Below are 14,911 nucleotides of genomic sequence, written 5' to 3' on the forward strand. Positions count from 1 at the left end.
AACTTTAATCACAAAATACACCAAGGCAAGTAGTCAAACGCGGCTGAGCCCCAACACAAAGTTTCAAAACAAAACCTCTCCCAAGGTTGGGGGAGTAGCCGAGCTGGGAGCAAAAAAGCACCACCCAGCAGCCCCACTCGGCTGCTAGGACAGATCCCAAACTTATCAAAAACAGCCACAACTGCAGCTCCTGTCACCCAGAAGCGCAAAGAGAGAGAGGAGCCCGAGAGAGTCCCGAGAGCTGGCCTTTCTGGAGACCGCCAGGCCGAGCCCGGCTCAGACAAGGAGGAAGTAACCAGATAAAAAAGCCCCAGCAGCTCCAAGTGCAGCCTCTGTGCCTCCCACAATTGCCCACATTCCCGCCCCACTCGGGGCTCCCGGAGGAAGGGAACAGGGCGCAGGTCTCCTGGGAGAGGCTGGGGACTACAGGTCCGCGTCTTCCAGGGAGCAGCGGCAGCACCGGCCGAACTCTGAGGGGCCCCGGAGCCCAGGGTTCGGGAGCCTGCTCCGAAAGCGTGTTTGGGGGGAGACGCTGAAAAAGGGGTCGCTCAGGAGGCGGGGCCTGCCGGGTGGAGGCAGCAGCCCCTGGCCGCCCCCCGGAGGAAACGGGGCGCGCACCCCGACGCGGAAGCCATGCCGGCCAGAGCTCGAGGTGCTGAAGAGCCGGCGGGGGGCGCTGAGGAGATCTGGGGGCGCGGAACTGGGTCACCCCCACCCCACTGCCCCCTCACAAAGGCCCCCGGGGAGGCCGCCCGCAGGCCCCACAGCCCCGGCCTCGAGTGCCCGCCTCGGCCGCCACTCACCGCTAGGTCCTGGGGCACCGCCCCGCTCATGGCCCGCACCGTGCCGGCCCGCCAGGCCCGAGTGCGCAGCGCAGGCCCCGGATCTCCGCCTGCCGCCGCCGCCGCTGCCGCGGGGACCGAGGCTGAGGCCGAGGCCGCGGTGTCCGCGAACAGAAGCAGCAGCCGCTTGCCCACCGGGGAGGCCGCCGCGTCCGCCATCGCCAGGGCCGGCCGGACCCGCGCTCCCGCCCTCCGCCTCCCACCACCTCCGCCGCCGAGCGCCCGATCCTCCCGCAAGGCCTCCCTCCGCACCACCCGCGGCCGTGACTCCCCCCCACCCCCCCCAACAGCCACCACCAACCACCGGCGCCGCGCAGCGCCCCCCGTGGCCGGGAGCGGAGCCGCAGCCCGGGCCCCGCACAGCGCCCCCCGTGCTCCGGAGCGGGGCGGCAGCTCCGGGCCCCTCGCAGCGCTCCGCCCCAACCTCCCCGGGGCCTGCAGTGCCCCCTGCGGCAGGGAGGGGAATTGCAGTTTCGGCCGGGGTAGGGAAGTGGGCGGGTCCTTCAGTCCCCCATGGCACCATCCTGGTCCCAACCTTTCTTCAGGGGGTCCCATATCTGAGGAAGCTTTAGCTTACCCTCTTAAGATGAAATACTTTTACGGTCATCGGGGCTGTGGGGCAAGGTACCTAGCGAGCGGATGTTTCGAGCTTAGAAGTTAGCGCCCCAATACTCTGTTGATTTCTTATCCCAAAAATAATCTGATACCTTTCCTGTCGTTATCTTTTAGGAAACGTTCTCCCCATTGGTCCTTGGGATACAGTATCTTTCTTCTCACTGGCCTATAACATGGTACCACCCCATTCTATACTACCAGTACTTCATAGGTTCCCTTCCAATTGACCAATGTGTTACATCCATTGAATATGATAATGCCATTCTTTGCATTGGCTGAAGGCCAACATACCTCCAACATCTTGGTATTTTGACTTAAACACGTAGAGCTCCTCTTCCCCTTCCAAGTGGGCCAATGTTATTAAGTCAGGTGTTTCTCAATTCAACTTTTAGGGGAATTGGAAAGAGACCAGAAGTAGAGATTCCTTTCTGTGGTTCAATAGCATCTCACCTTACCACTGAAGTGGTGGGGCTGTGGGCCAAGAACCCCACTACTCCTATCTGAATTCATTTAATACAGGCATGGGAGATCGATAGCTCCTGTTAGAAAAGGGGCTGTAGAGAAGGGGAGATACTGAATTTTTTTGCCTGGATTGTTATTCACACCAGGCAATTGGAAACCTCGATCATTAACATCGGTAATGTCAGAGACTAGCACAGTTTCCATGGTCTTATGGACACAGAGACTGAATATATATGGGAGCAGACACAAACCAGAAAGATAAAGGGTCTAGTAATAATCCAAGATTGTTACCCTAAAAGTAGCAATTTCTTTCATTGATCTGACCTACAGACTGGAAAAAGCAGCAGCTCGTTCTTTCTCCAAGACTTAGGCGCTTACCCAGTAATCTGTTCACAACCTCGTCTTTACCTTTGACCTACTTTTCTTGTAGCAAATGATGGGGGCAAAAGGGGACCAACTATTGACTTCAATAAAAATACAAAACATCTAGAGAAATCATTCTAGAACTAACCCTGTGGAGCACCAAGGAAACATTTCCTCGGACTATTTCTCTCCCTATTCCTTGGAATTTCTATCTCCTATAGCCAACCTGAGGCCTGACTCAATGTTTTTCTGAAGCACCAAGAGACACCTCTTACAGCACCTGGCCCACAAGTTGTGGTTGGTAGTGGGGAAACAAGGGTGAACCCATACAGGACCCAGCTGCCTTGCAGCTTTTCTACCAAAATTCACTGCTGGCATTTTCTCCTATATGGAGCTCTAACTACTGCCCCAGTGTCCAAAGCTGGCTTCTCACAGTACCAGAGACAGAAATGTGCCTAAGCTTAGGTATGGGAAGGCAAAGATGGAAATTCATTCAACAGAGAAGGCAGGCACTTTTCATATGCCAGTAACTTTTCTAAGTGTTGGCGACACAACACTGAATGAAACAAAACCTTTGCCCTCATGGAGTTTATATTCTTTCCTGTACTAGTGGGACTTTAGGAATGGAAAATGAAATCACATTTCGCCTCACAGAAAATAAACAGTAGAAAAGCCCAACAAAAAAATTGAACAGAAAGGGAAAAAAATTGGGGGTCAGGGGAGAGAAGTCATTTTAGATGTCCAAACTACCTCTGCTCAAACAGTAGGCAAAACAGCAGTTTTAAGGAAAGAAAAAACCTACAATTCTGAGCTTCTTTAACCACACACCATTGCCCCACCCCCTTCAAAGCTCCTCCTTTGTTTCCAGGGCAGGTGACAACTCCCACTCTTTTCAGAGTGTATTTTCATCCCCTCAAACGTTCCTGCTCCAGGTAGTCAAGCCAATCCTGTCTTCTTGCACACTTCATTGGTATTCAACGATGAGAACTACCAATTTGAATCAAGAAACTGGGACGGAGGCTAAGCAACTTGACTCTTCTTGCCACCTGGCAAGTCAGCACCACAACTGGTAAAGAAAGGCTATGCCTTAAGGACAGAGGCTTCTGCCTAGATCTCTAAGCAACTACCCTTCACCCACACACATTGGAAGAATGCTAACATAGGGAGAAGAATGGGTGAAATAGAAAGATCTAAAGGGAGAGAATAAGCCACACAGCTTCTTTCAGCAAACGAACATTCCAAATTGAAGCATCAGGGAAAATACCACCTTCTAGGGGAAAAGAGAAGCTCTGCTGCTAGGATAATTTTCCAAAAGCAGTATTTTTAGGATGGAGAAATTGCCTAGATCTTTGGAATCTGAATTTTGATGACTAAATCTCCATCTCTCCAGGACATAACATGTGCAAACTCTTAAAATAAGAGATTCCTGGTCAAGTCTCCCATCCTGCCTTCTCCCCACTTCTCAAAGCCTACAAACCAATCTAGACAAGTTCCTGACTACACCATCAAGCATTTCTCAGAATGTATTAATACAGGCATACCTCGTTTTATTGCACTTGGCAGATACTGCGTTTTTTACAAGACCCTCCACCAAAAAGAGTATGACTTGCTGAAGGCTCAGGTGATGGTTAACATATCTTGGCAATAAAGTATTTTTAAATTATGTACATTGTTTTTTAATTTTTTTTTTTGAGGAAGATTAGTCCTGAGCTAACTGCTGCCAATCCTCTTTTTGCTGAGGAAGACTGGCCCTGAGCTAACATCCATGCCCATCTTCCTCTACTTTATACGTGGGACGCCTACCACAGCATGGCTTGCCAAGCGGTGCCATGTCTGCACCCAGGATCTGAACCGGCGAACCACAGGCTGCCGAAGCAGAACGTGTGAACTTAACCACTGCGCCACCGGGCCGGCCCCAAACATTGTTTTTTAGACATAATGCGATTGAACACTTAAGAGACTACAGTATAGTGTAAACATAACTTTCTTATGCACTGGAAAACAAAAAAATTTGTGTGATTTGCTTTATTGCAGTGGCCTGAAACCGCACCTACAATATCTCCAATGTATGCCTGTACTTAACTTCAGCCTGGTGGAAGTGAGAGTGACGGCAGGGAAAAGGAGATGGGTATAAGTACCAGGGAAATAAACCAAATCAGACTGCCAGAAATAACCAAGGCCTTAACAGAAACCCAGGCCATGGGATATGACTGCTGTGGCTGCAAACGGCCTAGGGACCAGATACTGCCCTCAAAGGGCAAAGGCCCAGCCTTGTCCTAGAGGAAGGGGTGGAAGAGTTAGGCAGCCTTCTCCCTGCTTCCTCCTTGCCTTTCTTTGTGGAGAAAGGAAGAAGACACTGTAGTACACAAGGTTGCTTGGGAAAATGCATTATTCTAATAAAACTTTATTTTTTCAAACACAGCCACAGAGGCAGGACCTCATGTTTAACACACACAGACTTATGGATTTTTTTTTTTAATATAAAACAAAGTTTACGAAAAATTTTTTTCCACTTTTTGTGTTTGTAATCCCATTAGCACAGGGACTTTGGCAGCAGGTGGGAGTGAAGGGCAGCTGGAGCTGCCACTGGGCAGTCACCGGGCACAGGACGAGAGCACCAGCCTGGGAGTGGCTTCACTCACACACGCAGGAATACTCACCTACTGGTCAGCCACACCACACACACAACACAGATGCAGATGTCTACCCAGCATCAACCACAGCCCTGTAGGTGTGCTCCACTCTGGGTAAGCCCAATATGTGAAAATCCAAATAGTCAAAACTGCTAAAGTAGAGGGAGGTTGCTTGCTTTACAAAAGAAGCAATCACAGGCTGCTTTTAAATGGTCAGCAGTCCAAATGTATCGAAAAATAGCATTTGGTTTACACAGAACTGTTGGAACAGATCTATTGTGTAAAGCAAAATGAACCACTTCTTGAAAAGGCTTGTCCCAGGGCCACAGATGCTTAGATTGGGAAGCAAGATGATAGTTCCAGCTAGTTTAACCTTCCAGTCTTAAAGTAATGGAATTCAAATATAGTATCTGTAGACTTTCTCCCCTAAGGATGGTGCCCAAGGACTTTGGAGAAGCCAGGGTGGAGGCCAGAATTACTGCCTTCACTTCTTCAGCTTAGGGTCTGCAGTGACCCAGTTGGCACTGCCAGTGGTCTTTTGGAACCTGGCACAGCCAATCTGCAGCAGAGAGCCCAGGGATGAGGATGTCCCAAGAGGAAAAGAACCTGGCACCAGAGAAATTATGGCCTAAAGAGGGAGAAGAGCCAGAGGCAGGGTGAAAACAAGGATGGGCAACTCCTGGGCTCACAGTTTCCCTGGATTCTCCAGAGAGCCTCTCTCAGGCCCCTACAGACCTGGTAGCTCACTGGTAATACATGGTAACTAGCAGAAGAAAGGGAGGAGCCCTGGAAAGGTAGAACTTCTGAGGGCCAGAGGTTCGAGAAGAAATGAGCATCTCCTCTGGAGTGGAGGCCAAGAGGCTGGAGCCCCACTGATGCTCCTATCTGACATGTGGGAGACCCAGCAACCGACAGGTTCAATTCCATGAGGAAGAAAACACATAGACTTTGGTCTTCTTCCCTAATATAAGGAATTGGGTCCTAAGACACCCTGGAAATTGAAGAGAAAAATGCCTTTCTTCCAATAAACAGGAAGGACAGGTCCAATTTGGTTGTGCAGAGTCTAACCAAAGCTGGACAGACCCTCACAAGCTATTGTGGCAGCAGCTTCAGTATGCATCTCCACTGGTGCCAGTCCTACCAAGGCTCCTGCAGTCCTTAAACGCCTCACTGTGGTCACTGGGACCTGCTGCCCTGGCTCAAGTTGTGGGTGAGAAACAAAAAACGAAATTCAATCCAACAACAACAAACTCCCAGCTGCTTCTCACGGCCTTTGCTTTCCACATCCTCAGCCAATCCCTCAGTGAGCCCCAACCTCCCTGAGGTCTCTCAGGGCCAATTAGAGGCAAATAAACATTTCCTGGCAGGAGTGGAAGACAAGCAAACTAGTAAATGCTGATATCCCCTTCCTCTTTCTCAAGCAGGTGAGAAAAGAGGCTCGGCCTCAATCATATAACAACAGGTTTCCCTACAGTCTGCTTCCAAAGGGCAGTGCTGAGGCGAGCTCACTCATGTCCGCTGCAGACCAAATGCCACTTCTCCTGCTGCAGGTTGGCCTCAATAGATGCTGGGGACCAATACAGGGCCTTCATTCCTTGTTCTTGACCCTCAAAGGTCAGAGAGTGACAGGAAAAAGTTCCCGTCAGTAGGGAGGGAAAGAGAGAGATGGAGCCCTTCAACTCTGCCTCAGTTGCCCACATGTGCTTGCATCTATTCAGAGAACGAGAGAGGCAGGTTGTACACAGCATAGGCAATCTGATGAGAAAAAAAGGCCAGCTCAGAAACAATGTGGAGAGCCCTCTCCCGCCCCCAATACTAGATCTATCTAGGGGAAAGGGTGGGCCTGAGGAAAAGACCATTAGATGAGGTCACAGCACTTAAAAGACCCTGCTGTACCCCAAAACAGAATCCTTTGTAGAGCCAGTGGTGCTTATGGATTACAAGCCTGGTTTCAGAGCTACTTAGAAAAAAGAAAAACTCGATGCCCTTCTCTTGACTCCTTGAACAAGCCCCTTGTCCCATGGAAACTCAGGATCCTGGGGGTATCATGATGCTCTGCTGTCAAGGAGCAAGTGCCTTCCTTCCCTAAGGCTATGCAAACACACCTTTCCTTGAGTACACTCCCATGCATGCACACACTCTCACACAATTTCTCCAAGGAGGCTGAATGAACCCCCCACCCTGGCCAAATTCTAAGACACAAGTGCCCTTTGAAGCAAAGGGGCTAGTGAAATTCCCCGAGCTGGGGTCAGCAGACCCCTTCCTTCCCTGCCCATTGCTTTCTCGGTGGCAGGGATACTCACACTCAGGGCCGCCATGGGAAGGGTCTGCTCTGGGGCTGTCCCTCCCGCCACCAGCTCCGTTTATCTTGTCCCGGCCAGTCTCTCGGCATGGTCGAGTTTCCTGGAGCGAGAAGATTTCCGGCTGCCCTGAGTGGGAGCCCTCCACTCACCCCTATTCCCAGGCTGGGCCCCTGGCCTTGGGGCCTCCACACTTGTTAGTAGCCATAAGAGAGTCAGTCTGTGTGGCCCCAGGAAGTAGCCTCTCAGTTTTAGTTCTCCTCAATCAGATTCAAGTCCAGGTCCCCAAAGTCCTGCTGGCATAGTGTCCGCTTGCTCAGCGCCTGCCGCCCCCACCGCACGGCCCCCTCCTCCTCCTCTTCGCTTTCACTCAGCACCTGGGAGGAACCCCCAATGGGGCTGCAGGAAGCAGAGAGGGGTGGGGGGCTACAGGCCATGAACCATGGTGGAGAGACGCTGCTGCCTTCCCGGGCTGTTTCTTGGAGACAGAGACCTCCTGAGTATGGTTTCTGTCAAACAAACAACAAAGTTAAGAAGGCAAACAAAGACACTACCTTCCCAAGAGTACCCTGGCTCAAGCTGTCTTTCAAAGTCTCTCTCTTGGTTACCCTTGAAGGCAGAAGTCCTAGGCTTTAGGGTAAAGTGTGTGAACTCCCTAATAAAATTTGGAAAATTTAGTGTACACCTACATTTCTTTGAGGAAAGGGCCCATAGTTTCTATTAAATTCAAGATAAGTTTATAAACTTCATGTGGGCAGGAATATTGTCTGCCTGTTTCACTATTGTATTATCAGTGCCTAGTCAGAGCCTAGTATATAGTAGGTATTCAATAAATGTTGGCTGATTGGTTGGATGAATGACTCTATCAATAAGTGAATAAGTTCTCAAAGAGGGTTGTGACTCAGTAGTCTAGAAGGAAGCATATGAAAAAAAGGGGCAAGTGCATACAACAACTAGCAAGTCCCACTGGGAAGTCACAAAACATTTGTTGAACAGATGAATGATGCAGTAGCCCATTTTGCTTAAGCCCCCGCTGGTCCACTTGAAGCAGTGAAGGACAAGTGGCAAAACCAGCCTTAAGCGCAAGGAGTGCCGGGGTACTGATGATGGGACTTTTGTGGCTTATGCATTCTCAGAGAGGAGGGAAAGTTCCTCTAGCAGGACATTCTGGGGTCCCTGGAAGGTTTAACATGAGTCTCACCCCAGTCTCTCTGGAACCCTCAGGACTGAGAAGTTTCACAGGACATAGAACTTTTAGTGCTAAAACTAGGACAGTCCTGAGCAAACTGGGATGGTAGATTACCCGAGCAAAAGCTCAGACAGAAAGGAGCTCCAAGGGAGCCCCCGCCAGAAAAGCATGGAGCAGAGGGCAGCTCAAAAGTGAAAATGGAACAGCATCTCCCTACTCCCATCCAAGCTGCCCCAGTCCTGCTGGTCCCACCTGATTCATCTTGTCAAAGTCCAAGGAAGGCCGAAGCCGCCGGGAGTCCTCCTCATGGCGCCGCTTGACCCCAGCTTTGCGGGCATCCAGATCACAAGGCTGTGAGCGGCTTCGGGGAAGATTGCGGAGGCCTCGAGGTCGCCAGGGGAGCTCTGGGGAGGAGGCGGGGGAACTCCGGGCCGAGGGCAAGAAGCGGCTTGCCTGCGGGCCCAGGCTGGGTGACAGGGAGAAGCGGCGCTGGGGTGGGCAAGGTGACAGGGACTCAGCATCACTCTCCCAGGAGCCACTTTGGGGGGAGGCGGCACAGGGTCGAGAAGAATCTTGCGCCAGGGCCAGGCTGAAGAAAGGAGGACTGTAGGGTCTGTGAGCTTGGCCACACTGAGAAGAGGCACTGGGAGCTTGGAGGAACCTGAGGCTGGAGACCCGCTTTGGGGGGCTCTGGTGAGGCACCTGCGGCCCACCCCCTCCACCACTGCCCCGGTGCTTGATGGGAGTCCACAGCTTGGAGGGGGCGGGCCGCCACACTGGCTGCCAGCGAGACAGGTCCACGGGCACTGAGAGTGAGCGGCAGTGCCTCTTGGATGGAGGGGCAGGGGGCACAGGAAGCTTCTCTGGGTCTGGGGGCTCAGGGCTTAGGACTTGGGAGAGGGGCTGCTCCTTTGGGGAACTTCCCCGGCTGGGTGGTCTGAGGTGCAGGCTTAAGCCTGAGGGGTGGTAGCTGAGGTTGAGGCTGTCCTGGAACTCAGCACAGGAACAGTGGGGTAGGCCCCTCCAGGAAGCACCTTCTGGAAGGCATTCATAATAAAAATAATATTAATGATAGCTGATACATTTTTAAGAGCTTACTAGGTGCCACACAATGTAATGAGCACTTTATGTGAGGTTTCCCAAAAACCTCATGAGGTAAGTACTATTATTATCTCCATTTTACAGATGAGAGAAGATCAGTAACTTGCCCAAAGTCACGTAGGAATCAAACGACCAAAGCAGGATTCAAACTCAGGTCTGTCTGATGCTAAGGCTAAGTTTTTTAACCACTATGCTATACTGCCTCCATTACGAGGAACCACCTGAAATGGAAAATATAGTCTCATATACTGCCTGCCACTCCCTCTCAAAGGTAGAATGAGTCAAGGGAAACAAATGTGTGTGTGTGTGCCCTGCTCAGTCCTCACCCCACTCCATCTAGCCTTACTTTGCTCCCTCGCCCTGCAGCCGGGGGTTGTGAATAGCAGATCAATGCTCTCCTGCCTTAGCATTTCCCCTTGCTATGTGTCAACAGCACCAAGACAGGAGTTAGAGTTGCCAAGGAGTAAGAGGTAATCAAGTAGGTAACAGACAATTCTCATTCCTAAGGAGGGCAAACAGGGTGGGGAAGGCCTTTGATGGCACCTGTGCTTCGGAAACCCTAGGATTGCTCGTGTTCCTTTGCGTCTGGCCACCCACAAGGAAACGCTCAACACAACACACTTATATGAAAGATCTAGCTATATTAAGTAGAAGAAAAAGTACCAAATAACATATAGAGTATACAACCTTTTGTGTTAAAAGAGTAAGAATAAAAAATATACATTTAAATGTGCTTCTATTTATATAAAGACACTCTGGTTGGATAGACAAGAAACTAATAATAGGAGGTACTTTTAGGGAGGTGGTGGGAGCTGGGTGGACAGGAGAAGGGAGACTTTTCTCAGTATAACTTACTGCTATTTTAAAATTTTTGAACCATCCGAATGTATTACCTATTCAAAAAAATTAGATGACAAAAGTCCCCACAAGGCTAGAATAAGAGCAAACTAAACAGATAAATTCCATGCTGGTGCAGTAAAATGGAGACAAGTGCCAATCTCAGAAGGTGACCCTGGCAACAAAGTTGTGGATGTAGGCTAGCTAGCCCTGGTCACTGTAAACCAATGAAAGAAATGTGTGGATGGAGGATGGGCATACACACATGCACACACAATGCCTTACCAGACACAAGCTGGAAAGGGTTCCCACAATTGGAGATGTCTGCATGATCAGGCAAAGGCTAAGGGAGAGAGAATAGCCATCATGATTCAGGTTCAGCACACAGATTTCTAGGAAGCCCTCTTCAGCTCACCCCTGCAAACCATGGGCTATAAGGATGTTAGGGACTCCTAAGTGTTCTCTTCTTGTCTTTCCAAAGTTAGCAAGTAAAATAATCCACATCTTCCAACATCTCAAACCCTTCTCCACCCAAGATTTGCTGTCCTTTCTCTAAAATTCCTGCCCCCTTCCTTTTGGGCTGGGTTTTGAGCCTTTATTGGGTTCTTCCAGTACAAGTACCATGACTCATAACAGCACAGGACGAGGGTGAAGTATTAGCAACAAACAGCCTCAGAAAAAAGGGGGAGGGGGTCGTGGAGAAGCAGAAAGACTGGTCTTTTACCAGACTGATGCTGAAGCGTGTGCATTTCAGCTCATCCAGAGTCTGCTTCTGTAGCTGCTCAGTGATCAGGGTTATCATGATTCTCCCCAGGATTTGACTTGCACACTTTGGAGCAAATGATGGATGTCTTCCCTGTCGTTCTTCCAGACCTCACTCGTGAGCCGTCTTCTGCCACTGCAGCACCATTCTAGCACCATTGGGACTTCCCTCTCCAGTCATGCCTGCTGAGTCTGCCAATTACAGAGGGACCAGCCCCAAGTGATATTAGAGATGTACCTGGTCCAGAGATGGAAAATGCATGGCACATACCACAGCATCCCTAAGCCAGGCCTCTGGCAGACATCATTAATTGATCACAGCTCTCTCCTGCTAAGCCTAAACATAGCCTCAGAAACATCCTGAACTTGGCACTCCAGATAACCAGTAAAATGAACTGGAGTTAGCAAGCAAGTTGAAACCTATTTGCCGTTCCTAACTGGTTCATGCTCTGCTCTGTCTACCCAGAATACCAGCACCACTTCAAAAACAGCTCAAATGAGAGGGATTCCCAATGGTTATTTCTATCCTGATTAGCCCAATATTTTCTTTATCCTCTAGGCACAAGCAAACAGAGGTACCCTTTTCCTAAACAACAGAAATAGTAATAGGTATCAGGGAAGAGCAGTGGTTGTAGGAATGACTTTCTTCTTCAGACCAATCAGAACAATATAGAGTATACAACCTTTGGTGAGAGGATAAGGAAATGGTCCCAGGGTAATTCCAATTACATTTCAACTCTATAGATGTTAAAAACAACTACTCTATGACTTCATTCAACTAAGTTTTTAGCCGGATCTGACTCAAAGACCACGGACACAATTAATCTAGACTCTCACAGTCAGTTTCAGTAGAAGCAAACTAATTCAGAAAACAGGCTTCAAGCCCACACAACTGCTTGAGGGGCCTTGCTCAAGGGAAAAGGGGAGCTTAACGCAGTGTTTTGATACTGTACTGCCTATTCCCAGAAATGACCACCAAGCAGACACCTGATCAGAGAATGTATGTAGCATTTGCTAGTAGAGAGAACTATCAAGAAATCTAAATCTTGATCTTATTTGCTGTGACAGTTTTGTCAAATCATTTAACCTTTCTTGACCTCAGTTTACCCATAAGTAAAATGGGCAGAATAATCTTAATCTGTCACAGGGACAATACAACATGAAATATTAAAATGTAAAAAGCATACCGTCTGATCTGTACAAATCAGGAGTCCACATAGACTGCTGTTTCTCAATCCTCCTGTTTGTTGCTCTATGAAGCCTCAGAATGCCACAAGTGATGATATCATTAAGATCAAGTTTATCTATTTGGCTGGATGCCAACCTTCCTCATCTGCATACCAAGAGAAGCCCAAAAGGGCTCTTCTGTGACCTTGGGGGCAGATCACTTTCTATTTTTGCAAAAAGGAGGGAATCATCTCTACCCCATTGCCACTTCAGAGGGAGGCACGCCACAAGGAAGAGCAAAGAAATACACGTGGATGTACTTGGAGTTTTTTGGAAGAAAGGTGTGAGAAGCCAATCATCATTCTAGTTAACTATCATTTTCATGCATAATTATTATTACCACCCTGAACGAAGTTCCAGCTTCCTGAAAGCTCCCTTCAACTGCTTCCCCTATGTTCTTGAGGGAGAAGCTAAACCTTATATCACTTCTGCTCTTGGTTTCTTAACTTTACCCTCAAAGATCAAGTAGAGAGGGAACCTAACTGCACACTTTTATCCCAGAGACCTCAGGCCTCAGGCTGACCAGCCATGAGGAGCAGGGAGTGAAGCAAACTCTTTCAAGCTTTTCATGAGGCATTTGGCCAAACAGCAAACTCCCAGCTCTCTCTGGGATCAAGCGAAGAGAGTGATTTTGTGTTTTTCTGCATTTTAATTGTTGGGATGTGGCCACACACGGCGGTAATTGGAACAATGCAACTACCACCACGCAACTGATACTCTCAGCCTGAGTTTCCTAAAACAGGCCAGGCAGAGAGGGGGAACAGAACGGAAGCCATAAGGAATCAAACCAGGACACAAAAGAAGGCAAACCAGCTCCACGAGGGGCCTCCTCTTTCTCAGGCAGGCATAGAAAAAAGTGTAAGAAGCTCTCTCTTGCCGCCTTCCTTCCCCTTCCATTTTGTATATCTGAGGGGCAGAGACGGCCCTGAACATTCACTAAACAAGTTAAAACTTCTCAGCTTAACAACTGGCACGGGGCTCAGTCCTTCACAGAGCAGCAGGCCTAGACCCTGCCCAAAACCCCACCAGGCCCAACTCTCAATCCAGGCTTTCTCTCCACCATTAGCCCCCTAAAATAAAGACTGGACTCCCACCCCATCTCCTATTGGATGGCAGTAACCCCTGACATTCGGGTTTCAGGGATGCTGAGGTTGTGTTGAAACCTGGAGAACCTAGGATCAAGTCAGGCCAAAGGAGAGGAGAGTCACAAATCCCCTAGGGACCTTCCCCCCAGGTCCCAGTCCCAGACCTCTGGGGGAGACTGAAAGAAAACATGAGGGAGGCAGGGAGGTGCATGAACAGGTAAGTGGGGATCTGACTGCTCTTCCTCCATATGGCTCTGGTGGGGAAAGGGGTGACAGTGAGGAGCACCCCTCCCCCCCACCTCGATGAAGAAGCAAAAGCTAGGCCCCCCACCAATCTTCAACCTCTCCCTAGGTTGCCCTGCCTGTCCCCGCGGGGTGGGGCATGGAGGGTCCGCTGGCCCCTGGTGGGGGGGCGCCAGGGCTCGCTCAGGGGGGCTGTCGCTCGCCTCTTCCCAATCAGCTTCCATCATCTGGCCGCGGGAAGCGAACTCAAGACGCAAGGGGATGGAGAGGGTCTGGGACTTAGCACTCCGCCACCCCCTCCCCCACCGGGTCCCGTGCTCTCCCCGCGGAGGCGGCCAGCGAAGCCGTACCGCGCGGGCGGCCGGGCTGGGGGAGGGGAAAGGGGGAAGGAGGGAGGGACGGTTGAGGTGCCCGCCCCGAGGCCCCAGCGCCACCTGCCCTCCGCCACCTACCGCGGCTTCTCCAGCTCCCAGGGCCGCGGCCGGAGCAGCTCTGAGCGCTCCTTTCGCCCCACGGTGCCCTTAAAAGGCGCCGGCGCGAACCAACGGGCCCCTCAGGAGTGTGGGGGATCGCTTCGGTTCACAGAATCCCCCTGAACCGCCCGCGGAGGCTCCAGCCCGGCGCCGTTTCTCTCTCAAAGTCTTTCTTGGATAGCGCTGTCGGGAACGAGCCCAGCTCTTTGATTTAGGGATGAGGGTGGCTTCCTCACTATCGTGTCACCCCCTCCAAAATATTGCAGAAGGTGGACGGGCCCAGTTGGAGGCATATCTCGAAACCCGCGGGGGAGGCCGTGTCGGACGAAGGTAAACAAAGCCATCGCCCCCGCCCTCCATTCCTACCTGGGCCCAAGTACAGCACTCTACTCGGCTCGGGTAGCATAACAGCATTGACCAAGGTTCCTCTCACCTGCTCTCCTTTCCCGCACTCTACGGCCGTCTTACTGAAGGAATCCCCCTACCCCTGGCAGAGGACCCGTCCGCGGCGTGAAGGCTTCTGGGAAGTGTAGTCCAAGAGCCGACTAAGGCCTGCTCTGAGTCCCAGGAGCCCCTCTTCCAGCTGCCGGATCGGCTCGAACCTTATAAACCCGGGATTTATAACGGTCGCGGGGCCGTTCCTACTTGGTTCTGTAATTAGCCCCTACCCAAAACACTTTGTAAAACTGAGGAGGGCTCAAGGCTGTTCACTCCTTCTCCTCCCTCTACGCACCTCCCCCCCCCCCAGCAGGATGAGGTAATGGGATTGTGATTATGAC

At 50.7% G+C, this 14,911-nt stretch overlaps 3 protein-coding genes across 18 annotated transcripts in view; 1 reads left to right on the forward strand and 2 right to left on the reverse strand.

The window, feature by feature from the left end:
* KDM3B (lysine demethylase 3B) overlaps positions 1-1,119 on the reverse strand; it is a 55,915-nt gene extending 54,796 nt beyond the window's left edge. The window contains exon 1 of one of the 2 annotated variants that reach the window (XM_070570816.1): positions 804-1,119. In XM_070570816.1, the coding sequence (XP_070426917.1) occupies positions 804-1,001 (198 nt within the window). In that variant the 5' untranslated portion in view covers positions 1,002-1,119. The remainder of the gene's footprint in view (positions 1-803) is intronic. The other variant, XM_070570817.1, reaches the window with a different exon arrangement.
* Positions 1,120-4,653: 3,534 nt separating this feature from the next.
* FAM53C (family with sequence similarity 53 member C) lies at positions 4,654-14,902 on the reverse strand. 4 transcript variants are annotated; one of them, XM_070570845.1, is made up of 5 exons: positions 14,566-14,902; positions 11,067-11,296; positions 10,628-10,685; positions 8,657-9,441; positions 4,654-7,724 (listed from the first exon to the last, which is right to left on the reverse strand). In XM_070570845.1, the coding sequence occupies exons 2-5, from the start codon at positions 11,142-11,144 to the stop codon at positions 7,467-7,469; spliced, it is 1,179 nt and encodes a 392-aa protein (XP_070426946.1). In that variant the 5' UTR covers positions 11,145-11,296; positions 14,566-14,902; the 3' UTR covers positions 4,654-7,466. The 4 variants fall into 4 exon arrangements, with proteins under 4 accessions (XP_070426946.1, XP_070426947.1, XP_070426945.1 ...); XM_070570846.1 differs by having other exon boundaries at positions 14,499-14,596; XM_070570844.1 differs by lacking the exon at positions 14,566-14,902 and adding an exon at positions 14,112-14,242.
* The window catches only part of CDC25C (cell division cycle 25C), a 34,439-nt gene continuing 33,556 nt past the window's right edge, over positions 14,029-14,911 (forward strand). For 3 of the 12 annotated variants that reach the window (XM_070570819.1, XM_070570818.1, XM_070570822.1), the window contains exon 1: positions 14,328-14,462. In XM_070570819.1, coding sequence (XP_070426920.1) covers positions 14,350-14,462 — 113 coding nt within the window. In that variant the 5' untranslated portion in view covers positions 14,328-14,349. Of the gene's footprint in view, positions 14,463-14,911 lie in introns of all 12 variants that reach the window. The other 9 variants (XM_070570832.1, XM_070570835.1, XM_008520808.2 and 6 more) reach the window with 8 other exon arrangements.

This window comes from Equus przewalskii, chromosome 13, assembly GCF_037783145.1.
Source record: "Equus przewalskii isolate Varuska chromosome 13, EquPr2, whole genome shotgun sequence".
Classification (NCBI taxonomy): domain Eukaryota; kingdom Metazoa; phylum Chordata; class Mammalia; order Perissodactyla; family Equidae; genus Equus; species Equus przewalskii.

Bases quoted from the DNA above. Each gene is read 5' to 3' on its own strand.
- FAM53C (XM_070570845.1), bottom strand. From the start codon at position 11,144: ATGATAACCCTGATCACTGAGCAGCTACAGAAGCAGACTCTGGATGAG. The intron at 10,686-11,066 runs GTAAAAGACCAG...TCTCTCCCTTAG, and splicing joins CACGCTTCAGCATCAGTCTG to CCTTTGCCTGATCATGCAGA. The intron at 7,725-8,656 runs GTGGGACCAGCA...TTTGTTTGACAG, and splicing joins ACTTTGACAAGATGAATCAG to AAACCATACTCAGGAGGTCT.